General features: G+C 37.6%; 1 protein-coding gene across 2 annotated transcripts in view; it reads right to left on the reverse strand.

Annotated features, from left to right (window-relative positions):
* ARHGEF3 (Rho guanine nucleotide exchange factor 3) overlaps positions 1 to 26,390 on the reverse strand; it is a gene marked incomplete at both ends in the record, with an annotated part of 113,313 nt that overhangs the window by 57,965 nt on the left and 28,958 nt on the right. For both annotated transcript variants that reach the window (XM_079540285.1, XM_079540284.1), the window contains 2 exons: positions 743 to 805; positions 17,206 to 17,272. In XM_079540285.1, the coding sequence (XP_079396411.1) occupies positions 743 to 805; positions 17,206 to 17,272 (130 nt within the window). The remainder of the gene's footprint in view (positions 1 to 742; positions 806 to 17,205; positions 17,273 to 26,390) is intronic.

Below are 26,390 nucleotides of genomic sequence, written 5' to 3' on the forward strand. Positions count from 1 at the left end.
CAAACTTTGATTCAACATCCATCAAAATTAAGAGAACTGTTTTAGTCCCTATAGATCATTTTTCCAGTACACAGACTTCGATCAGTGAAGTGTTGCTTCTTTTTTTTAAACAATAACATCAGTTTTAACCAACTCAGCAGTCAATGTTTCACTTTTACATACAGAAACAACTAAGAATTACTTAAGAGTTCAGAAACAGCAAATAAATTTTATATATGTACCTTAAAACCATGTAATTTTATAAACATATTTGCTATTGGCTTCTTCACATCTGAAGAGTGATAGAAAATCATAGCTGTGTTTCAGTGGGCCACTTCAAAAATGATGCACCTAGCTCACGTAACCGCAGCAACATCACATTGCACAGCTTCACAACACCAGCACTATCCATCACTGACGTAACTGAAATAAATCCTCTCACCTACCACATAACAGGACAAAAGATCTATATTTAAGTGCTGTATTCACAATGCCAATTTGCCCTGATAATTATTTACTAATAAGAGATTCACTGCTTCATAACAAACTGTCATTCTAACTTCCCATCTTTCTCTTTAAAAGTACCCCTATGGAAAAATAAAAAGCAGTAACACCTTTTAATTTAAATAAGCAGAACAAATTATTCATGCTGTGTACGAAAACAATACAGCTAAAAAGACAAATGGGTTTGCTTCAGAGCACCAGTAACAGTAATTTTTTACTTTATAAGGAGAGGCAAAAGGAAAACCAAGAAATCACTCACGCTTGTATCCAGGCTGCAGATACTGATGGTATCTTCATCTTGAGTACTCTGTTTTCGTTTCTTCTATAAAACAAAATGAAAATAAAAGCTCAGTTTTCATGAATGTTACCAACTACTAGCAGCCTGATCCTGAAATAATGGAATCTCTCTCACACACACACAGCACTTCTACCCTCACTAGTCATTACAATTACCACACATGTGAATTTAAGCTATATTTTCATGTGTTCAAACCCTATCAGCATAAGTAAATTAAACGTTTTCTTTTTGTGCCCATAGTGAGTTAGGGTCACTTACATTTACACACTTTTATCTAACACTTCATTTATCACACTTTTTTTGAACTAATACACTTTTATTTCTAACTAGATTTGTGAGTAATTGTTGCATGTTGTAAACTGTACTTCAGCACTGGATATGGCAATTTCTGCAGCTAATGAAACTGTCTGGGTGAAAAAACCTTTGCTGTTGAAATCCAGTATTTACGTTTTTGAAAATGTACATTCAGTGCTAAAGTACTCCTCTCAGCCAAGCAATGCTATATAATGACGAGACAAGGTGAAATATACTGGAGGAATTAAATTAACATGTAGTAGGATTTCAACATCCACGTCAGTGACTGGGTTCCGCTCTACACGCAGCTTTTGTTTTGAAAAAAAAAATGACAGCTCCTCCTTGATGCCCTTTCACAGGTTCATCACAAGACTGATCTTCATGCCCTTCAAATGAGAAGTATGAAATTTCATTTAACAGAGCTCTGCATTTCTTACAGACCAGGAAGATTTAGGAAACAAGAGAAGCCACAGAATATATGATCCTTATTTATCCAGCTGTGTTGTCTTCCGCTGTCAAGTGGAGATAAGCACTCACAATAGCTGGGATTTAGTTCCCAGTCTACAGAAGTCAAAAGTAGAGCATTAAAAAAAAAAAAAAAAAAAAAAAAAAAAAAAAAAAAAAAAACCAGCACCACACAGATGTCACACTGAACTCCCACATTTTGAGACAGCCAAAGTTCAGCTACAAGTCAGGATCCTCACATTGTGCAGGTAGACGAGGCCATTCCTATTTTCTGAATCTCACAGAAGTATTAAACACATCTTGAAGTCAAGAAAGGTAATAAAATAGGAAATACAGATGGACTGCATGTACACACTCTGTACCTGTGAGTCTTCAGGCTACAGCAAGTTCAAGAATATTTACTATAAAACACATAAGTTTTTATTTCACAGTGTTTAAAAACAAAAGTAGAGGTGTTGAAAGTTTTTGTAATTACCTACTAGTTTAGAGCAGATCTTTGAGTTGCACTGTATTTGATTAACAATTTTGCTGTCTTTTTTGAAGAAATTTAACTTGTTTCATTTTTCTTCCTCCTGGCAATGGTGATTTTAAAATCAATGACCAGCTGTTCTGACACTGCTTTTATTACTATACTTAGAAACAGAAACTGGATTATGAGCTCCCCAACCACATTACACAGTGAAAGGTGTTCTGCAAAAGTAAATCTCAGACCTCAGATGGTGCATAATCAAATCTCTCTTACACTACAGTTCTTGGGTGGATATGCACAGATGGACATGATATAACTGTAATGACAGCTTGGGTTGGGATTTGTTAGTCATAGGAGTATAAAAATAGTGTAAAATTAAGTAATTAAGCCTCAGTCTGCAAAAATTGGAGTTAGTTACACACGGAAGAATCAATGCAATGCAACAAAAGATGGTCCATCATTCAGAGAAAAACAAAGGAATTCTGTTCTGCATCAGAAGCTATCAACCAAAAAGACATCAGAAGATTCTGTTCATCATCACTGAGATGCTTCAGTATGTGTTCCTAACACAGTATAGCCAACAAAAACCATTAAGTTGTTTTCTTTTTTTAATGTAAATCCTATGTATGCTGTCTCCTGTAATGGAACAGATGTAATTCCACTGTTAATGAAGAGGAACAAGACACAAGTACAGTTTCTTTGTTAAATAACTGACTTACAGGCTCACTCACTGGCAGCCACACAGCTTCAGCTCAACAAAGTGTGTGGCAGCTCCAATGCAACAGAGCCCTGTTGAAAAGTAATGCCAACTAAGAAAGGCACAGGCACCCCAGGAAGACTGCAGGATTAGAGGAAACACAGAGGAAAGAGCATCCTGTGGCTGTAGCAGTGAAGTTACCCAATAGCAACTATGTAGTAAGCTTTGGACCAGTGCATTTAAACAGAGTATATGGGTTCAAAACATGGAGCTATAGTTCACAAAGTAGCATCTACAGAGGATAAGAGTCCAAGGCAAGGCTGCTGAAAAAAAGCACAGCATAAAACAGTTAGTACATGAATACTGACTTACACCCCACAAGTTATATAACTAAAGGTCAGTTTGCTCAGCAGAAACAAACTTGTATCAGCTGTGATGTACAGACTAAGAGAGATGAAAGCAGAGCTGTAAGGAAAACAGCGACCCTGGGTGAGCCAGGACAGGTCGGTGAAGGTTGCTTGGCCTTGATCCTAAAAGATCACTTTCCCTGCTGCATTTCAGCACTTCTACTTTCTGAAAAGTAACAAACCAAACAAACAAAAGCAAAATTTCTTGTCTGAAAGTTTGTCCCAAGGACACTGTTAGCCAAGTCATTTCATACAGAAATTGACAAATAGCATCAACCACTGTTAATGCTTTAATTTTCTAAGAATTTCAAGGGTTGTCACCATATAAGGTGAGGGAAAAAGCCAACATGGCAAAACTTATTCCAGTAATTGAGCTACCAGATACAGTTCTTTGCCCATAATAAGTGGATTAGAAGCAAAGTCTGCACTCGATATTGCTCATTAAATTAATCCCTGCTCCCTGTGAGCATCTTTTACCCAAAGGAGTTACAACTACAGGCTCAGTTGCCACAGTGCAAGGCAGCTGACCTCTTTATCTCTCATGCGCCAGAAAATAAGCCCTTAAATATTACTCTCCATCATATATTTAAGGTCATATCACTTTATCTCAATAATTTGGTGTACATTCCTTTCACAAAAGATGCTAGAAGTATATAAGCACAAAGAAATAGCTTTACACTGAGCCCAGAAGGAATCTGTGAATAAGTGCTGTATGTATTGCACACATTTAGGGCAGAATAAAGCTTCCCTGCAAAGCTGAAGGTCACAAATTAATTTATAGCCCAAAAACAGAAATCAGCTAAGTGCCGTGTTAAGGAACAAGCAGAACTTCCTGACAGGACTTAAGTAAGCAGGTCCCTCAATGAGCTTGAACATCTGTTTTACACACTGACATATTTATTTGCCATTTGGGCAAAATAATTCTAATCACATCGTATCACACGATATTAGATTTATCATGCCAGTTTATATCATCGCACAGTGCTGTGTTAAGCCAAAAACGACAACGTGAATCTTCACTCAGTACATCACCTGTACTGGCCCATGCATAGCACAGCAGAGATGGACTGATTTTCTAATTTTTTTCATTGCCATGCACACAAAGCATCCCAAGTTGTTTGTGTCACATTGTTTACAATCATCCATGGTTGTGACAGTCACCAGTTTTTATAATTTTTTTCTTAGGACAGCATGGACTGAAGAGATACATGCACTAGGAAGAAGACAAATGACAAAGCTTATAAATAAGTAAATAAATATTCCAGACGAACATTTTTGTCATTGTAACACAAAAGGAGATTCTGACTAAACATTTCAACCTTTTTCTCACTGCAGTTAACAACGTGTGCCTTGAATCCAGCTTACATTGAGTATAAAATTACAAGGCAAAATATGAGTGACCTTCTATCTTGAGGCTAGCTGAATAATGCCTAATTTAACATTTCCTGCCACAGGTGGTGGGATATAACCTCACATGGCAGACTCTAGAAGTTGACTACAAGAGGCAGTAGCCGTGTCACCTTACCCAGCTTAAAGCCAGAACGTTCATGATACTGGAACAAGAATAACCCCCACAAAGGATTGTTTTCCATGCTATCACATTACTATTGTACTGACATTCAAGTTACTAAGATGAAATAAAGGCACAGATGCTTTAAAAAGAAAATGACATGGTGCAATGTAAGGTTCTTGAAACAAGAACAAGTCTGTATAATGGGAAACCATGTCATATTAACCACATGAACATCTGTGCAACAAGCAGCTAGACTCCTAGGGATTTGTTGTTGAATACAGTCTTCCTGATAAATCTCATTCAGAGCTAACCCATTCCAATTTCACAACACTGCTAATTCATTCGTTCATTCATAGCTTAAGCTTCACGAGAAATTAATTCATCACCTTTCAAGACCGTCTCTTTTTACCTTACCTCAGCCTACTGCTCACCTGCACAGCAGCACCAGCTGATGTCCTTGGCCACACGCTGAGAACCCCAACAGCCTGGAGGCATGGAAAGCCCTCCACTGCCTTCCTTCCAGCTGAACAACACACCACGCATGCCTTCTTGGGCTGTAACTTCAGAGTACTGATTTCTAACACAAAACTTTAAGGAGAAGCACTATCCACCCTACATCCCAGTATCAGTGTTTTATATTACCTTTCCAAAAGATCTTGCTTAAACTTCAAAGAGAGCCAAAAATTCCTTGAAATCTTTATATATGGAAATAAGTTGTATTATATTTCCACTGCCCTCTACTGTTTTGAATATGAGACGTAGATTTCTTTTTCATGATACAAAAACCTAAGCAAAAGCTTAGCTACTGAAAAAGCTACTGAAGGAGATGACCTCATTGCCCACAGGTTTGTGGGTGCCATGTCCCACCCTGAACACATTCGGCTGGTGGGCTGTGTGAGTATCAGAAGCAGTAACACAACTTGTTAGTTCTTGGTGTCCCAAGCAAAAACACAACAAAAATGACAGACCTTAATTCTGTTACAGCACAGCAGAAAATTCCTAAGACAATCACTGAACCTCGGGAAGCTAGCCTGGCAAAATAGCAGCTCCTTTTCATCTCTCTCTGAGCAAAAATTAAAGTTTTATTTCTACAGCACTGTCACAATGGATTCAAGATTTTCCACTCCATGCAATATGAAATGAACACCAAAGTGAACAATGAAATCAAAATTACATTCAGTGTGTTTAACACAAACAACAGGAAATGGGTGTGCATGTACGGGATGCTGTAGGGACAAGGATCAGCAGAGCTTTGTTTGAGGACTGATAGTTATTCTATCTTAATTTAAACCTTCTTCCTTCCCCTTTTCAGAAGACAGGGAGAGCATCAGACAGCAGAATCTAGCAGAGAGCTGAACATGCTGAAATTTCCTCAGTGTGCTACAAAGTGAACCAAATTCAGATAAATAAATTAAATATATTTTTATTTCTTTCTCCTAGAGAATTCCTCACTACATGAGTCATCAGCAATCATAATTACATGACCTTTACTGAGTCAGAACTTCAAGACAGACTTGAAGACTGCTACATCCATTATACTTTTAACTAACAATTACAACCAATATCCAGGCATTCTAAATTTGCCTGTGTAGAAACAAAAATTCAGAGGCATTGTGTCCTGACTGACAAAAGAAGTCGGTGCACAAACAGTGCCTGCATCTCCATCACACTGACCTGATGAGAATGAGCTTCCTCACCTTCTAAGTTTACACTGAGTTTATTATAGACCCAGAAGTAAAATCAAGAATAAAACAAAAGTGGAGTCTTTACCCTTCAGTCATTGTGCTCCTGAAGGCCTGAGACCTCCCCTGTCTGGGCAGCACTGAACTTCCCTGGTTTCAGCTGAACACAAACACAGCTGTCAGCCACTACTTCTGCTTCCAAACCTGCATCACCTGTGTGTGGCTTTTGTTCATGGAATGAAAATCACAATGAAACTTTCTCACTTGAAAAACAGATTTGTTCTAGTGATTTTTTTTTCTTAGTTTTTCTCTTTTAAGAACTTCAAGAGTCTTAAGGAGCTTTTCATTGCAAAAAAGAACTCACTTTGCTGTTTCTGTACACAGCACCAGAACCACATACAGCAGAAGGAAAATTTCCATAAGGTATGTCTCCATGTGACTTTTAATGACTTACATTTGCATAAATTGCAGTCATCCTTTACTACTCTTACACTCTTTGTTGGTTTGCCTTCCCTCAGCCTCTTGCATTCAGCATCATTATGCTGCTCTGCCATTCAAGCCACAGACAGGTTCCTCTATGGTGCTGGATCCAAGTGCCTCAAGTGCTGTTCCTCAGCATCACAGATGGGAAAAAATGGCTGCACCGAAAATGGATTTTTCAGCATGGATAAAAGCATCAACCTTTGACTAAAATCACATGCTGTTATTTCTTACTTCTGTCTTTCACTTATATTGAACCCAAGCACAAATACACTTCTGCTCAATTCCTCAGGAAACAAGACTCATGTAAAATTGGTGGATATCCCCACGACTCCTGATTCTAGAGTTATTTTTCTTTTAAAGTGTTTTCTTATCCAGTTTCAATCAAAATTGACAAAGGGCTGATGTTTGCAATGATTGTGGAAGATACAGATAGCAAAGGAATCAAAATATGCACCCAACTTGAAAGCTTTCAACATGAGCTCCTTAATACACCAGCGAATCCACGTGATCTTACATCACTGACAGACATGCATCCTTCCTGGCATTCCACAACAGCCATAACATTTATTAGATTTCTTTTGCTATACATTGTTGAGTAATCAACAACCAAAATACATACCCACAGCAAATATGAATATTAAATACATCCAAAAAGACTAAATCAATTGTACAGCACAGCGGTTAATAATCAGCAGCCTCACTCTTGATCTATTTAATAAACACTAAGAAATCAAATGCATAACATTTATTAAAGCGAGTTTCACAAGCTGAATGACTCTATTTCTCAGACTGTCTTGATAAACTTCCTCAGCCTGCTGCAATTTTGATATACCTCTCATAAACACAGTTTAAGTCAGAACCACATAAAGCATTCCACATATGATCTTAAAAACATTCAGAGCAGTAAATTTGTCATAAACCATCTCTCTTGATGCTGAAAATTCTGTTGAAGGGAACATAAAACACAATATATCCAATTAAGAATTTAGTTTTAATCTTCAGTATATTTGAGCCACATTCTCTGCAGCAAACACAAGAGCATGCAGGCCACTGAACAGAGCCTTGCCTCACATTCCAGATCCTCACTTTTATCACCTTTATTTTTAAGAACTTCAAAGTGAATTTTATTGCACAAACGTTTTGAAACAACTTTGCTTCTCAACTAAAAGGCTCTGCAGCCAGTTGCAGGCTAGGATTAGATCTGCAAAGTTAGACATCTAGTTATGATGCTGATGCACTACTCTTATTTGTAACCAATAGGCCAAAATTAAAATCCCACACAAGTCACTTAGAATAATCAAGAATTAAATGCTAATCATTTCCTGTATTTATGATCAGTCTTGCCGCTTTCCAAGACGCAAAGTCTAAAAGCACAGACAGTTTTCCAGGTGATACTTCACACACATGCAAGCACAGCACAGTAATTATGCTCTGCAAATATACTATTACACAAGATCTGTTAACAGCTTTCACTTTGGCAATTCATAAACTTGTCCATATAGTTTTAAATGTTCCCATTTGAATTCTAGCATCAGAAAAAACGATTGGTTTTATGCCAGCAGAGATAAATTTACATATTTATGGTAATACAGACTAACGAAAAGCAAAAAAAAAAAAAAAAACAAAAAAAACAAAAAACCCAACCAACAAACCAAACAAAAAAAACCACATCAACCCCTATGGTCCCACAACAATAAAATTCCAACACATACAGAAAACCAAACCATCATCTATCCCACCAGGAATAGCAGAGTATATTTACATACATTTTTTAGAAATCTCATTCTTACAGAAGGAAACATTCCCACTAAGCACTATTTTTTCATTGACACAGTTTTAAACCCTGCCACACTTGGAAGCATTATCTGTGCAATTTCAACTTACTACAATGCCATGCAAGCAAACAATAAAAAGTGGCGCTATCCTGAGTGCACACTTACCTGATAATGCACAAAAAAACAACACCACACCATGAGGTACTTTGTATCGTACTCAGATTTAGGAGGCTTCCTAATCTTCAGTGTGGCAGTGAAAACTCTTTGCTGCAAAGAAGCCCCTATGTTTCTCGTTCAGCTTTCAGCAGGAACTCCTCCCCACGCGGCCACATAGCTTTGTCTCGCTTCCTGTCATGCAGCATACAAGTACTATCATCAGCTGAGTGACACATATCGGCACGTCTCTCTCTGCTTTGCTTGTTTTTTTTTTCCCCAAGACTGCTCTGAATAATATTTTTGAAAATAAAAGTGCTTTAAAAATTGCTAACCAATGTGAAGAGAATGGCAGTGGTATGGCAAAGGTAAACGCAACACTGATGTGTTTCAAGTAGTAGGTAAGTGCTTGGGGGAGCTTTGGGATTCAATAACTGAAACACAGTCTGCCTCCTACATGCTCAGTTCTCAGATAATTGCAACGGCCTTTAACTCAAAAGAGCATAACTATTTCTAAATATAGATGCCTCCGTCAGAAAATAAACATCTGGTATATACTAGGTGAAGCTTTTGAACATCTAGTTCACAGAAAAATTCAGTGTTCCAGAAGTTAAGAGTACTGCTAAACAGCACTTAAATTAACAGAGGCACAAGGACAATAGCTCAGCAAAGACTGTTATAGAATCAGCCCAGAATTCAAGCCCAAAGATGAGGCTGGCGGAAGGCCCAAATTTTTCATTTGAGGACATGTCAAGGAAGTGCAACGTCTGATTTTATCTGTGGGAGTTCTCTACAAGTGAAAAACTCACCCCATCACAGGAAACCCTAATCCTTTGCCATCGGAATTTGGTAATCCCTCACCCAGGTTTGAAAAATAAATACTTTGAAAAAGCTCTGGGCAAGATCCAGAACATAGGATTAAATGATAGATGCTGAAGTTCAGAACTGTGACCCAAAAGTTTTGCGTCGGCAGTTGGTGCTCACTCCTACAAAACAGAGCATTCCCCAAGACTCTTGAGACCTAAAAATTTCTGTGGAGGCAGCCCCCAAAAAAATGATTTTATTCATATTTCTTTATCATAAATATGAAAGGTCTCTCATCTTCTTTCAGTCGCGTTGTGCAAACTAACCTTCCTAGAATGGGTCCAATAACTGCCCTCATTTCATGACTGTTTCACAAGGCTATCAGTCTGCTTTGGATGAAGACACAGCTGAAACTTAGAGCACATTTGTGAGAATATTTAAGGTTGTTAATCACTGAAAACTAGGAACAGTATTTGGAAAAGTCAAAAGCTTTCCAAAGGCTGTTGGCACAGGTTGAAGCTGTTTTCTATCTGTTATGTGACTAAGGGATGCTAAAGTTACTCTCAAAAAAATTTTACAATTAATCACCATCTAGAGTGACTGCACCATTGTATACTTTTTTAATCAAAGGCAATGTAATCAATGTTTATAAATGCGCATTTTAAGAGTTTTGAAATCTTATCTCAAATCACATTAGGTTCGTGTTATAAGCAGTGCTTATAGGCCTTGAATAAATTTAGCAAGATATTAAAAGACCACCATCACGTTGCTCTTACTAGGCATGTGCCAGATTTTAAAGACAGCTTTATTTATGAACTGCTCTGTGCTTACTGGACACAGAAAATAGCATTAGCTTTCAGTAAGAATCTTGTGCTCATGTTTATTTTATACATAACTAGGACTCATTCTAAGATTGAGATGTCTTACAGCAAACCTGGCTGTTGAAACACTTCAGTAGTTAGGAAGAACAAACTGGTGAAGTGGGTACCAAAAAACCCACTCAGAATGCTTCATCCATTCCAGAACGCTTCTTTCTTTCTGTTGAAAACAACAGAAGGAACTCCACTTCCTTCCCCACCATCAGCTCCCAAGTTCTTACAAGCTCTTTCAGTTCTTCCTAGGATTCCCTTCTCCTTCACTCCTTACAGGACTTTGAATAGATTTCTGCCATAGATACAACTTGACAATGTAGATCACAACCTGTGGAACCTGATGGAGAGCCAGAGAACTGAAGGAAACCTCTACTGCAGCACTGAGGACTTCCCAGCTGTTTCAGTAGATAGTGAGTTTTCAACCATTTACAAACGCATATCCCATTTATTTACTTTAAAACTAATCTAAGCGCTGACAAACCGGAAGTTTTTACAACAAATTCATATTGATCACTGACCATTTTTACACCTAAGAGCACTGGGAAACTGAACAACAGACCTTCACAACGATTTGGTTAAAAGAACAAACAGGTTGCTATGGCATCAAGTTCTACTGGATGCATCATCATTAGCACAGCCATTCTGCCCAATATTTATTTTAAATTAAAATTGCTACTCTGAAACAATGTAACAATTAAAACGCCGACTTATATTTCAAATTTGTTTCTAAAAAGCTGTTTTCTCAAACAAAATGCTATGAAGTTCAGATGGAAAACAGCACCACACTGCTAACCATTACAATGAAAGTTTCTGAAATACAGTTATAGGAAATACTGATTTCACATCACATGTTCTCAAAGAGCAGTCACTGCTGGGGTGGGGAGAAACAAATACAAAGAAGTGGGCAGAGTTTGGTGTGGGTTAAATTGAGCACAGGTCAAGTTCATCTGCTGTTGAACAAAGAAAAGAACAGTAAATGACAGCAGGAGTACAAGGTAACACCCAAACTATGATTAAAGGCAGGAAATCTGCTATATAACAGAACATCAAACTAGGCCTAGGAGAACGACAACTGGACCTTTCTGCTTTATCACACATGGCTTCTAGCTCAGTACTGTTTGTATGTGCAACAGAGTTGGTATAACAGGTTTATAGCACACGCAAAATACTTCTACTATAAATAACAAATCACACCCAGAACAAAAATAAACTTGTTACAAAACACTTTGAGAGATCCATAAAACAAAGTCCCACAGTGTTAATAAAGTGGCTGCATACAGAATATTTCCAGAAAATATCTATTCTGTGAAAATATAACATGAAAATATAACAAAACTTGAGAAAAGAGATATATTATTTATAAACTGACGATATTAATTTGAATGAATCCAAGATATAATAAATGTAATGCATACCTTCTACAATGCAAATGATGTCTTGCAGATGTAAAAAGCCTATGAGTCTACTCAACACAAGATTTCTGCAGCACTGCTGTATGAGAAGAACCTTGTCACATACATATCCCACTGGTCCTTCAAAAGGATGCAGCCATTTATCACAGGTCTAAGAACTCACTTACAAATCATGTTTTGCTGGAATAAAACATTCTGATTTTCTGACATGACTATGATCCAGTTACGCAAAAGCCACACAATGAATTTCTGATAGCATCTCTATTTTTTTGCCAACATAAATCTTGCTGTTCCAAGAAAAATTAGCCTTGTGACTAATCAACAACAGCTCCAATGGTTTGCTCAAAAACAAAACCAATAATAAACTAAAATATTTAAAGCTCCGCCCATAGGTTAAACTGGGAAGACATCAAAGCCAGCTCTCTTAATAGTAAAAAAAAAAAAAAACCCAGCATCCAAGGTGTATGCTTTGACAATTTATGAGCTCTAGTCTCCTGAACTACAAATAGTGCATCATGGATAGAGATTTCTAATGCTCTTATTGTCTCCAATGTTGCTGCTGTGAAGAGTTTAAAGTTTCCCCACCCCTGCAAATCTACAAAGAATGAACTGCAAGACTACAAGAGGAAATCTACTTCTACTGAACCTGTAATGCAGGCGTGATGTTTACAGTATCTGTCTTCTAAGATACTAATGCAGAAAGACTTACAGAATTGCTTCTTACCACTGCTAATACCAGATATCAGGGGCATTCTGGCCTGAACACTGACAGAAGCACAACAGTCCCTCCACAAAATCAGGATAAAAGAAATCCTGAACTAAGACTAAAGGAGGGGAAGTGCTAAAGCAATTAAACTCTGAAGTGGAGTTTGCAGTCCCACTGAAAGAAGAAAGGGGGAGGGATCTAATAGGAGCAAGCAGAACACAAGTATACGTCATCTCTTAGAAAGAAGAAAAAGAAATGGGGAATTTTCTTTTTGAAGAGAGGCAAAATGGATCAGAGATCAAGAATCCACCTACTATTTCCTTAGCAAGCTGCAAAATGTTAGGAAAAAATCAGAGGACTGTCCACAGAGGGAAATACACAAGCACACAGTGAGAGCAGGCACAAGGAGCAGGGATACCAACAGCACTGCCCCTGGCAGAGCAGCCCCCTCCTTCTGCACAATGGCATTATACACAAGAAACACTTTTCTTGCTCCAAGGATGAAACTATTGAAATTGTGTCTGCAAAATGCAAGTGCATTAAAAAAAGAGAAAAAAACATAATCGTGCTTTTTAATGCATATAATAACATGTCTTAGAAAATTAATTGGTCTTATATTGTTCATACTTCACTACAAGATAATGGTACTGAAGCATGTTTCATCTACAGACATTAGCTGATAAGTTTTCTTCAACAAGTCCAACTAAAGGCCTGTCTGATACCGTAACAGCCTCTGCTATGGGTAACTTTACTGTGTAAGCAATGTCTGTATCCACTGGTACTCAATTGAATAGAACCAGTCAGAATCCAGAAGCAAGAGGTGTTTTCTGCAGTGGTACATGATTATGTAATTTATGTAATTAATCATCAAGTTAAAACCAGGAAAAAAAGAACTTCTCTCTTAGGAACCTGCACCTTACATAGTCATGTACCCTGAAGGGAACAAATGAAGTCTGCCAGCCTGCACAAAATACACACACAGTTTTGCAAATACTGTCTGAAAAGTGAGGAATTCTTCCCATTTGGCATGAAATACATCTTTTCTCCCCACACACATACCTGAAACAAAATTAGCAAGGAAACCACTTACAAACCTAAAATTGACCTTCAGCAAGCTTAGCACATTTTTATGTCAAGCTTCTCATAAATTATATCAGCTTCCCTCCCAGATGACCATATCTGCAGTTTAGTTAGAAGCTTTTGCAAAACCAAAAAGGAAACAGAAAACAAGGAAATATGAAGAAGCGCAGTTGCAGTAAACCTTCAGCCTTTAGACAACCGCACACCAAACATCTCAAAATGTCTCAAGTAGAAAATATTGGTTTAGATTTTGCTACTGATTTATTTTTAGCACTAAAGTTACTGTAGGAGAAATAAAAGAGAAACAAGCATAATGGTTCAGACATCTGTTTAAAATATGCAGGAAGTGATGCTAGCTCTTTGTGGAGCAGTATAGAGGAAAATCAATGATAAGCACAGACAAAAGCAGCATCCTCTGCAGCTATGCCTCCAAACCTGGCACTTCTCATTAACCAGGTAACTGCTTTTCTTTTGACTGCAGTTCCTTCACAGCCACCCGAAGAGCCATATCAGCAGGGCTGCAACAGACCACTCTTGTAAATACATCTAAATAGATCATTAGGAAGAAGTAAATCACTTAAAGGCTTTTAGTAGCATGAGCCCATCACTCATATAATTAAGGCACTCTAGAAAATTATCCTGCTGGTGAAACCAGAAGTAGTGATTTTGAGGCAGCAGGAGGGGAGATAGACAAAGCAGTTAAAATCTGAGACTCCTTAGGAGAAATTCTCAGGCTTCACGAATTCAGATATGTACAAATAAGCTTGACTGCATTTTCTATGGATAACACAGCACACAGGCACATGACTCAAGGCTGTATCATAACTTACGAAGAAGAAAAGAAGCTTTAATTCTCATATCTTCCACCTATAGGTGCATGATTGCACAAATACAGGATGCTTCTGTTTTTCCATTTGTTTCTCCTTGTTTCCACACCTGTGTATCTGCTTTCACACACTCTAGCCTTCCTTCATATCCCTCTCTACTCTCTCACACTGTCACTACATCTTTTACTGCTTTCTCCATCATGATTCTCTCTCTTCCAAAGTTCAGCTTCCTCCTCTTTTTCTCTCCAATCCTGCAGCCAGCATCTTCCTTTGCCTTGTTTCTCTTATACTCCAAGTACCACATCCACCAGCTAGGGTCCTGTGTTCTGGTTTTCCAATTACACTTGTGCCAAGTTTGTGATATTCCTATCTCCCTCCACAGGTTCAGTGTTTCTTCCTCTCTGAAACTACAATTCTCTCCATAAATACCTTTCCACTAGAACACTGTTTGCTGGGCACCTGACAGTGCAATCTCTTCAGAGAGCAAATTAATCAGATGCACTATGAATATATGCAGGAGCACTATACACCTCAGAGATTGCATTGCTTGGTACTTTTAAGCCTAAATCTCATCAAAACAAGAATTATGTCAGACTCTTTGAAAAAGAAAAAAATAAAACAAAAAAAACCATAATCAGCTCACTGCTGTCACATGGAACACTGCTTAGCCTTCTGGAAATAGTTGCTACTGTTATCTTAAACAGCACTGGCAGAAACATAAATGGTATCATCTTGATATGGAAATTCCCACGGAGGAAATCAAACCATGAGATTCAAAAGAACACCTTAAAATGGAAAATGCATAAATACGTTTAAGCACAGAGAGGAAGACAGAAGCGCAGAGGAGTTTCCCCTTGGTAAAAGTTAAGCATCTGGGCCCTCTTATCTTTCTTTGAGGTTTACGTTGGTGTTTGCTCGCTGATGCTTTAACAAGCCCACTTAATCAGCATGAGATACAGACATGCTAAACCAGTGATCCAACTGCAAAGTGAGGACAGGTAAACTCATAAAACTTCATAACCTTCTGTTTTATTGTGACTGTTGAAACGATCTCGCATTACAGTCTGCAGTACAGAAACAGCACAGATGTTTTTAAAAAGCATAGCTATGAATAAGTCATCTCAGCAGTTTTGTTTGTTTCACTCAAGAATGGCACTGATCCACTGTCAATATTAACATAGCTCATTTACCCAACAAGATCTTATACTTGCTTAAGAAAAGATATCAAGGACGATCTTTTATCACTAACCATCCATACCAAAACCTTTGTGACCTGAAGTCTGCTCACTGCGTTTTCCATAACACACTTTTTCCACCCATCCAAGCAAAGCTGATGCTGATACCCTGCAGAAGTCAGCAGAGACCGAGCTCTCTGGTCCAGAGCTCAGCTGCCTCAGCTTCAGCATCTGAACAGATTCAGGGAACAACTGCTACAGCTTCTTCCCCATATGCAGTTCTTTATTTTGGATAATTCTCTTCAACCGCCCATTACAATGCATTTTATGAAATATTAAAGCTATGGAACTAGAAGTCTGTGTTAGTGTCCCATAAGTCTCCTTAAAAAAAACAAGGCAGACAACTCCCACACATCCTCATTTCTATACACAAAGGAAGCAGTTTGAAGATCCTTTTCAAAATAAGCAATAGTGGGTGCTCTACTTAAAAATACCCAAGTCAGTATCAGATACTGTGAAAAATATTTCTAGTTTCAGCAACGTTTATCATATCATGACCAGCACAGATCAGTACATCTTATACATATGTCATTTATTCTTTCAACAACACATTTCAATAACCACTTCTTACTTAAATGCTTTGTTGAAGAAGCTCAAAGAAAGCGTATTTATATGCTCTCCTGAATAGAAATTTGATAGGTTCAGTGCAAGTCAGTTCTCATTACAGGTAGTGGTAATTTATTATTACAGAAAACGAATTTTGCAAGGCAGAAAAACCCTTATTTTGACTTAAAGATTACAGAAACACTGCTCCTCAGATGCAACACACAGTGACTCCTAGACTGTATCCCAAGCTACAGCACTTACACACGTGGCAAATACTCTTGCCATTTGAAAACTACCACCTTAGGCTTTTCAATAGATCAAGTAGAAGGCTCTGTTTCAACAGAGAGACTTGAAAACGATTGACTTGTGTTAGCACTACACCTCAGACCTGAAACAGACATGGAAAAATTGTCTGATACTGCTAAAAATATATCGAAGTTTTCAGTTTCATTTGCTTTGCTTTTTCACATATCTTTTCATTCTGCTGCTGTGGGAGTGCACATGCATGCAGATGGCCTTGCTCAGCCAACCAACAAATCAGAAAGAAAATCTATTCTCTCCAACCTTGTAAGAAATCCAGGTAATTTCTGCTAGCATCTGTACTTCTGCAAAATTGAGATATTCAAGTTTCCAGTAATTCTACAAACATCTACACTGTAGTTAAAAAAAAAAGATAATTTAAAAATTAAAAAATAGTATAAGTCACTTCAGTCTTGCTGAATAATTCTCAAATACGAAAACAAATCAATTTTACTTCACATTTTAAAATCACACTGTTAAACTGGTTACACTACATTGTCTCCCCAAATACTTCTTAGTACATCAACCAATCACATAAACAAAACCTGGGTTTTTTAGAAAGCACTGTAGAAGGTCACAAAATGAAAGATTTTTATTCTGCTGTTCTGCCACGATTTCAGCACTCACAGATTATACTTCAACAGCTAAGTCACACAGCAATAGGATGAAGCAGGAAAAAGGTATTAAAACAACATCAAACTTACCCCTCTGAAATTCCAGCCTTTAGTAGAAGGAAACAAGGAAAAATTGTTCTGTTGCTGTTGTTTTGGCCTGCAGAATGAAACAAGGAAAAGCATTTACCAATTACATTTTTAGCTGTCATGTTTTCTACATCAAAAATGGAGTGACAACAGAGGAGAAAAAAAAACAGAATTCAGCTACTGAGACACCTTAGATTTCCTTGGCTGTACTCCTGACAGGCTTCTCTCTTCAGTTCAGACAAACATTTCAATTTAGATGGAGAGCTAAGGGACATGGCAGCCTTACAAGCCTTCAGAGACGCACCGACTTGATGTCTGGCAAGAACTTTGCATCACTCTGATTTCCAACAAGCAGAGACAGCCCTGACCCTGTGTGCTGCTGAGGCCGCAGTTGCGCCAGGTGACGCAGGCTGTGCACATACAGCTCTGCTAGGTGGCCACCAAAGAGCCCCAAAACAGCAAGGCTTTGCCAAGCACCATGCAAAGCAAGCTAGCCATAGCCATGTGTGATGCGAACAACTAGAGGAGCTGACTTCAGGTTTTAGTCATTCAAAACCTTCTTCCTACCCTATAATTATCACTGTACAATTATTTCTGAAAAGTAACCATATTATCCACTTCACTCTTAATGAGCGCTTTTCACCCATTAAGATCCCGAAGTAAGATCTTAAATGATTCTGCTAAGGTAGGCAAACATTGCTGAGGCTTTACACATGAAGTCAGATCAAAGCTTGGCTGACCTGCTGAAGCTGACCAAACCAACGCACAGTTCGGTGGCAAGGCTTAAGTGCCGAGCACACTGCAACTCAAACCATGCAATTATTTAAATTACAGGTTACCTGGTTAAAAAACAACAAATTAAATGGCTGCCTGTCAAACCTTCTCTCCATCCAACAATAACAGGACAGATGTTTCTGCACTTCAAGCGCTAGACTAACATGAAAGATCTGGGAGCAGCTTCTGCTCTTCACAGTTCCTGAGGGACTTCAACACACTGTGCCCCAAGTCCTGCAGTGTCAGGACAGCAGTAATCATCCCTGTTTTAGGTTTCTGTCTCCTCTATTCAGATGTAAAATATTTGGTGTAAAATACTGCATGTATGGACATTTTCATATTACATACGATACGTCATAGAGCTGAGGTCACAGTAGACATTTTTAGATGTTAACACAATGCAAATAACATGATATACTATAATCACAACAACAGAGATGGAACTCTAGCCTTGGTGTTAATATTCTCAGGTTTCACGCTAGTAGCCAGCCAGCCATAAACACCACCAATATTTCAAGCACACTGCAGTATACGTCGCAGATTTACGATGACTGTCCAACTGAGTTCTCCTACTACATCTTTCCAAGTTAAAATATTAAGAAATTCAATTTCTAACCCAAGATCCTCAGTGGAACTCTAACTGCATTATGAGAAGAAAAGAATGTGATCAACAACAAGTTACACAGATTATTGATCATTCTAACAGTGTTTTGCATCCATTTTGTCCAGCAGCAGGCACAAATGAACTCAGACTAGAACCAGACTCTAATTTTCCAAGAAGCATTGTTTGCTTTTTCTAGATTTCTTTCTGTTTAAAGCCATTTAAAGCTATATCTTATTTAAAAGCAATTTAAGGCTATAATTATTAAAGAGCCCGAAATACCCAACAAACAGTTTTAAGAAAAAGTGTGCTTCGCTAGTAAAAGCCATCTATCACTGCAGGTCCTCCAAGACTTACGGCCTGATACTTATAGGATGTATCAAAACTCTCTGCTAACTGCTTTTTCATTCTAGATGTACAGCCCTCTCCTGAACAGAAGAAATCAGACTTAAGAGTTAGACTCATTTATCACATATACTCACTGAATAGGCCGCCCTAAATCATTTCTTAAAAACTTTCACTTCCATACATGTGACCGGTCTGTTACTTCCTTACTTTCTATTCCATCCAAAATTCATTCAAAAATATGATCCCCATAAATGATACCAAGAAACCACTTTCAAATAAAAAGAAAGCAATAAAATTGGTTTTGTACTTGTGAGAGCCTTTAATCAGGCTGCAAATCATTATGCGGGTTGACAGAAGCCTTTCAAAATGCAGGATGGTACGTGAGTGTCAGAAAAGTTGCTCCCTTGGGTCCCAACACTGGCCCAGGAAAACTTCACTGGGATATTCAACGTCTAAGCACGGGCAGAATAGTGAAAACATCAACTCTAATTTCCTGTCAACCATTTCATATAGCCTACCTTGAAACTACAGAAGGACTCTTCGTCTTACTAACAGACTGTTCTAGAAGTCTCATCCCTCCCATGGCTAGAAACCACCTCAGCTAATTGCAATCATGTGTCACGGCCAGCGTCCTGAGCTAGCACCTTTCAGTTGAACACACCCCTAAATCAAAGTCAGGTAAAGCACAACTTCTGGTTCCCAAATATACCTCAAATAATAAAAAGGGTTCTAGCAAAACCAAGACCTCATGTGCAGCTCTCAGTTTGCTCCATCACTGTCTGAAAGTTATTTTGATCTGTCCTCCCAGCTGTCTAGCAATCAGTGAGAACTACACTGGAAAACAATTGGACAATTGCAGACTTTGTAAAATATTCTCTTTTTCGACAGCGCCCTACTTTGAAGAATATTCTGTCTACTGGAAGGATAACTCTTCACTGAATTGCAATAGTGTATAAGCTAATTAAAGACACATTCTATTGTCTTATAAAAAGTCTACTAATTGATATTTTAAACACAAAGCAACTGCAAGAATTCTATTTTTGGATAACCAGTAGATTTTATGTGTTGTTAATAAGAATGCTGCATCATTAAGTGTATTGAAGGTCCTATGTTGACTCCTGTGTCTGCTAGCTTTCTAGGATTCTGCTGTGCAATGAGGATAGCTTGAAATCTTACTGGACAAAGCATTTATGTTGCTGAATCTTTTGACACTGGTAATGATCTGTAAGCTATGGCTCTGTCTTTAACCAAAATGCTTCTAAAAACTGTTTTGTAGTCTCTGATGCGCAAAAGGCTGGAGAGAAAGAGCCACTGAATTAAACATGCAGTAAACACAGAGACTATAGGGACATAGGAGCCAATTTCTATAGTTCAGGAGGCCAATTATAATCAATCAAAGTCTTGTTTTCTTCCCTGAAACAAAGTATATACTAGAGAAGTTTGGATACAATAGAAACAAGATACTGCCATAAATTCTGATAAAGTATTATTATACAAGGTTAAGGATGTCCACTGGTGTTCAGTGGAGAGCACGGTTTCAAAAATAAGGATGCATTTCCATCAAAACCAAAGTAAATATTATTTGGCTTACAAAAGGTTTATGTTGTCCCATGTGCTGCTTACATTCAGGAAAAAAAAAAAAAAAAACTGAAATTCACATTAATCCAGCATCATCAGAAATGCTTGTCTGAAAATGGCTTGATCTTCCTTTAAATGGTTTTGCAAAAACTGATTGCTATATTTATTTGTTTAGTAATTATATACCTAGCAATTCTGTCTTGGAACTTGAAGTAAAACTTCAATTCTTCTCTTCTCACCTGTGACCATCAGCCATAACATTCACAGAGCAGATTAGCACCAAAGCTGAGTATGAACCATAACTATTCCTGCCACACAAAACTCAGGACAGAACCCAGCCACATACCCCAAACGTTTGTTGACAATGGTTAGAAAAGAACTAACTCATTAAATAATGCTTCTGTCCTTAATATATGCAGGATTGGCTGTTTAGGTTCCCATGCACAGATACTACAAATAGACACAATAAAAATATAAGTTGGACAAAGGTGCTTTTACTGAAAGCTGCAGGCAGAGCGTGGCTCCCAGAATAATCACTGCACGTTGTGCACAACCTGTGCTATGCTGGAGGTTAGTAACATCACTGCAATAAGTGCTAAGTACAAAGGAATCTGAAGACTAAAAATATCCACCCAGTGTTGTAAAGTTATTGCATTACTGAAGAAGAAAAAAAAATTAAACAGCATTACCTATTTTGAGTCTTGATGAGATAAAATGAAGGATTTATGTTAGTTTACAGTAAGCTCATGTAACTTGCATCTTCGTCTGATCCTGCAATCTCTCTGCACACACAGCACTGACTACCACAGCTTTTAGATACAAATATCCAAGTATGTGTTTATAATACTCAGCTGCTGCCTCTGCTCGGAGATAAAAGTGGATTTCACAAATCCAAATGAATACTCAGCTAAAAAAATGAAAGCTCAAGACACTTAGAGAAAAACTCTGCTAAGTAAAAATTGTTCTCAAACTGCAAAAATAAAAGTTGTTACAACAGCTGTGAATATTTTACCAAAATGCAGTTAAATGACAAATCATTCCTCACGTTCAGAACTGCTCTTTGTACTATCGTTAGCTCAACCTACAGAAAGTACTGAACACAACACTGATTACAGAAGCATATTTATTTTAACATACTGGGGTATATTTGTGATAATGAGCTGTAAAAGATTCCCAAGCAGTTCGCCTGATGATGCCCAAGAGTTGCAAGATTGCTCTGAACAACAGCTTTGATTCTCTCAGATATTTTAAGTTACAGCTAACACTAAACTCAAATACCTTTGGCATCGATTTTAAAAGCAAAGAAAAGAAAGAAAAAAAAACATGGATTCATCTTCTTAATAAAAATATTATGTAAAATTTATTTTGTTCTCTGAAAGGAAAAAAAAAACAAATCTAATACAGCAGAACTTGACTGACTAGCATTTTAAATTCCTATGGAGATTTTACACGATACACTCTTCTCCCTAAAGGCAACATCTCACAATGACTGGGTTGATGTTCAGTTTATCAAGGATTAATTCTGCAGACATGAGCAATTCGAGCTTCCATACAACCAACCGCCAGATAACTGGAAACAACTCTCCCCTTAGATAAGGAAGATTGGATAGTTACTATCTTCAGAGAAACAAAAATATCCACCAAGGAGAAAAGCAGATGAAGGATTTTCAGTAGCAGTGTTGACTTTCTGAATGCTGACATAATCTTCTGCTCCTACTATCATGAGCTGAGTCTCACAAGCATTAAGAAAGAAAAACAGCCTCAGTGAATCTGGGTATACACTGAAAGATGAAAGTCTGCATAACTGAAGCAGGTACCAGTGCGCTGTACCACACCTACTCTTTTTCCATGCTTCAGAATACGTTTGTTTGTACAACGAATCAATGCACAGCACTGCAAAATGTCAAAGAAACTACATAACATCTCTCCATTTCTGCATTTATTTGTATTTCCTGTCAAGATTAAGATTGATATAATAAAGAAGAAAAAAAAAAAAAAAAAAAAAAAAATCGAATGACTAAGTTAGATATTTTGATCTAAAAATCAGATTACTAATGATCCAATATTTCAACTTCTGAAGAAGCACATGCTTGATGTCAAGCTGCTAACATCATTCATTCATTCATTTTTTACTGAAGGTTAATGCAATAAATTACATTCGAGATACATCACTACAGAATCACCCCCTTGACATACATGAACTCTACTCACAGCTGAAATAGAAGCAGACCCTGGCTACCAGCCAGCAGAAGGACACAGGTGTTTTGGCTGTTTGACACAGTATAGCTGCATTAATGCCAGGACTAGAAGGGCACCCTGTCCTGTATTTCTTTAAGTAAATATCACTGCTTCATGAATATTGTGAAATGTAAGATTAGAAAGATTACTCACTGGCTGGCTTTGAATGAGCAGCCTAAATTACTCCTATAGTATTTCAATAATAGCTGGAAAAAGAAATTTCAATAACACATATAATAACTTTTTAGACATTACACCATCCCACTGCTGTATCACAGATACACGCTGAGCCCTTGACAAAGAGAACAACTCATTAAAAAGAAATGTTTGCTCATCTCCACCCAGCCGTGTAGATAAGATCCTCCAGTCCATGGGAAAAAAAATCTCAAGAGGTAATGCCTGAATGGCCCCCATGGTGAGAATGCCAGAAAAATCAACCCTCTGGGCACAAACTCACAACATTCATGTTCAAGGAAATAGAAGTCTATTCCATCTTGTTTTCAAAACAGAAGAAAGTTCTCATCAGGAACCAGATGTTGCGAAATCCGCTCAATTTAGCAAGATTGGGCACTTACTGGTTAGATAGAAACAAAAATATTTGCCACGAGAAAGCAGAGAAAGAATTCTCAGCGGTTTGTAAACAGCATTCTCCCTGTTAGTCTACACAGAAGCTACTAACAGCCTCAAAATGATCATCCAAGTGCTATCACACCACGTTCTTGATAACAAACAAGAATGGAAAACCCTTATTGTTTGGATTCCTACCATCTGGCTCTCTTTCTGAAGGTAAACATGAACTCCTGCAAAGCTGCGGCTCACTAACATGCAGTTAGAGTGATCAGAGGAATGAAAACAGAGGGCACTGCTACTTAAAACAACATTCAGATGCAAGGCAATCCAATACTAGACTGTAGAACCCTATTTGCTTATGCTCTCATTAGCACCTTTGTTTTCTCCACTGTAGCTTGAATTTCAACTAAAAATGACCCCCAAAAAATCCATTTCTAGCAAAAATGTCAAATCAAGTTGTTATGCTTTTAAGCCTATAGTCAACTTAGAGGTTTGTCTGTGTTGATTTCAGTGTTAAGCAAAAGGAACTCCTGTCTACCTTCTAAAGAGCACCGTGTGATGGTCTGTCTTCGCTCCTGCCTCTCACGGACATGGCATGAAGCCAGTCAGCCAAGGAAGAAAACCTGCTCTTATTAAATGCCATCAATTACTGAGAGCAACTGAAAGTTACTGGCTGCAACTTTCAGATGGCTGTTTTACTGAGAAAGTTTATTGTTTCACGAAGAAGTGTTTTAAAACAAGTGACATGAACTGCTCCAGTAATTTTGATGCAAAAACAGACCAGATTATCTCCTCTTGAGATTTCAACACACATCTCACCACTGGAGATAATAAAATAACATTTCCAAGGGCATGAAACCATGCCCATGATTTAGTTTCAGTGTGCAGTAGCCACTCACCAAAACTAGTGCAATTACACCACGTACTTCACGTTTACCTTAATTCTGTCTGTTAAATCACCTAAGTATCTGTACGTGCAAATCTCAGCACTTAGGCTTAGAAAACTTCCTTCTCCTCATATTTAACAAAATGATCTTCGCAATTCTTATTCAGCTTCCACTGAATTCTTAGATCTTTTAAACAATCAGCAGAGTCCTTTTTACTACTGAGCAGTTTGCACTGCTTGTTGCAACTCCATAAATCTTCTTTGTCACCATACATTCTTGGAGTTCCGCGTGCATTTTGTCTTAGTGAAAAGCCCTGCACAAAGCCCTAAAATGCTTTCAAGCTAAGAAGTTTATTCCAATCACAAACACTGGATTGGTTCCCCTTTTGTTCAGAATGGAAGTGAATTAAATAAAAACAAGGCAACTATTTGCACAGAGGCCAATTTACATGTACAAGGAGAACGAGATGTAATAACAACCAGCTTCAACTAATATTGCATCCTGTGATGTTAAGAAATTCCATTTAATTCAAACACTGACAAATTCACTGCTGCAAAAAACAAGCGATGTTTTTGAGGGGATTTATAAATAGACACTGAAGTCATCAAATACTGTTCTGTACCATGTGATCTCTTTTATATTGATCACCATTGCACGGCAAGGTCAGAAAACTAACAAGTGTTTGATCTTCAAGAAATATGTAAACCTATTTACATGACAAGTTACATTAGAAGTTGTAACTTTTCGGTATCAAATGTTTCTTTTAACTTGAAATATTTGAAGCCAATGCAGATTTTACACCCAATGTTTCTATCATTCTCCATTGTTCTGAGGATGATACTTTAGCAACAGATTTTGTGTTTACTCTGAAATCACACTTTTCCATTTAGAAGAGCAGGATGACTTCCTACCAATCAAGCAAAAAAGAAACGTTCACTATTTCCATGATTTCTGAAGGGCTATTTAACCTGAGATGCAAAAGCAAAATGTTTTCAACTGTTCGTTATTATTCACAGTTGGGTTCCTATGGGAACATTTTTTCCATCAGTGTTACTATAGAAACCCTGAAGGCAGTGGAGGAAGACCTGCTCAAACCAAGATTCCATGAAAGCTCCATTCAAAATATCAATTCAGGACAGAAAACGTTCAGTGATCTCTACTTGTACCAGCACAATGAAGTTATTTTCTAGTCTGTAGTAGATAAACACAACAGCTGCAAGGCAGTAATTTCACCCCCATCACTACCTTATAAGACCAAACATGAAATTTTGATAATCTTGTCAGAAATACATAACCATATAATTCATAATTAACATCAGTATCAGTAATTACACTGAAAGTGATTATCCTTTGTTTTGTCCAGGTCAACATATATATATATTGAACTGCATTTTATGAGATGGAGAGATTTAGACCCATTTTTAACTTTTCATTATATGTATACACCATGTATGAATTTATCTATACCTACATCTATATGGACAAAAGCACCTATTTTTACCATCCAAATAAATTAAATTCCTACAAAAACAGGAACTAATATATGAAATGAAAACAGTGGATCAGATAGGAAATAGGATTATGCTGCAAAGTAAATCTCTGATTGATTTATCAATGGAGAACATTTTCTCATCCCTTTCAAGGAAAGGTTGTCTGCTCACATCTGTAAGCAAGGTGGCCTATGCCCTTCTTTTTTGATCTTATTAAAGGCAATCGATAACAAATCTCATAATTAGTACAAGGATTTAGTAGCTTTGCATCTGCAGTTTCTGACTGAAGTACAATGCCTGAGGAGCAAGGTCAAGAATTAACTATTACTTTGGGTGCATTCTCAGGATCTGTTTCAAATTAATTACTGTATTGTTAGAGGTAGAAGGCCAAGTCAAATGACAGTTTCAGGCCTATGGCTCCAGATTATGGGTTCAAAATGCCTCATAAAATAAATGTAATGAAAGTACTTAAGGGTCAAAAGGCAGCAATGTCTGAAGGCTGTAAGCAAAGAAATCTCGAAACATCACTTCTACACATGTCCAAAGGAAAATTATTGCCAGTATTCAATGTCCAATGTTCTTTTTTCATTACTTTTAAGATTATTTTTGCTGTAGGAAAAAATAAAGAGCCCAAATAATGAATTATTTCAGTATATGATTATCTAGGTCACACTGCTATAACCCATTCTTCAAAAAAACATG

The sequence above is a fragment of the Tetrao urogallus genome (assembly GCF_951394365.1).
Source record: "Tetrao urogallus genome assembly, chromosome: 10".
NCBI lineage: Eukaryota > Metazoa > Chordata > Aves > Galliformes > Phasianidae > Tetrao > Tetrao urogallus.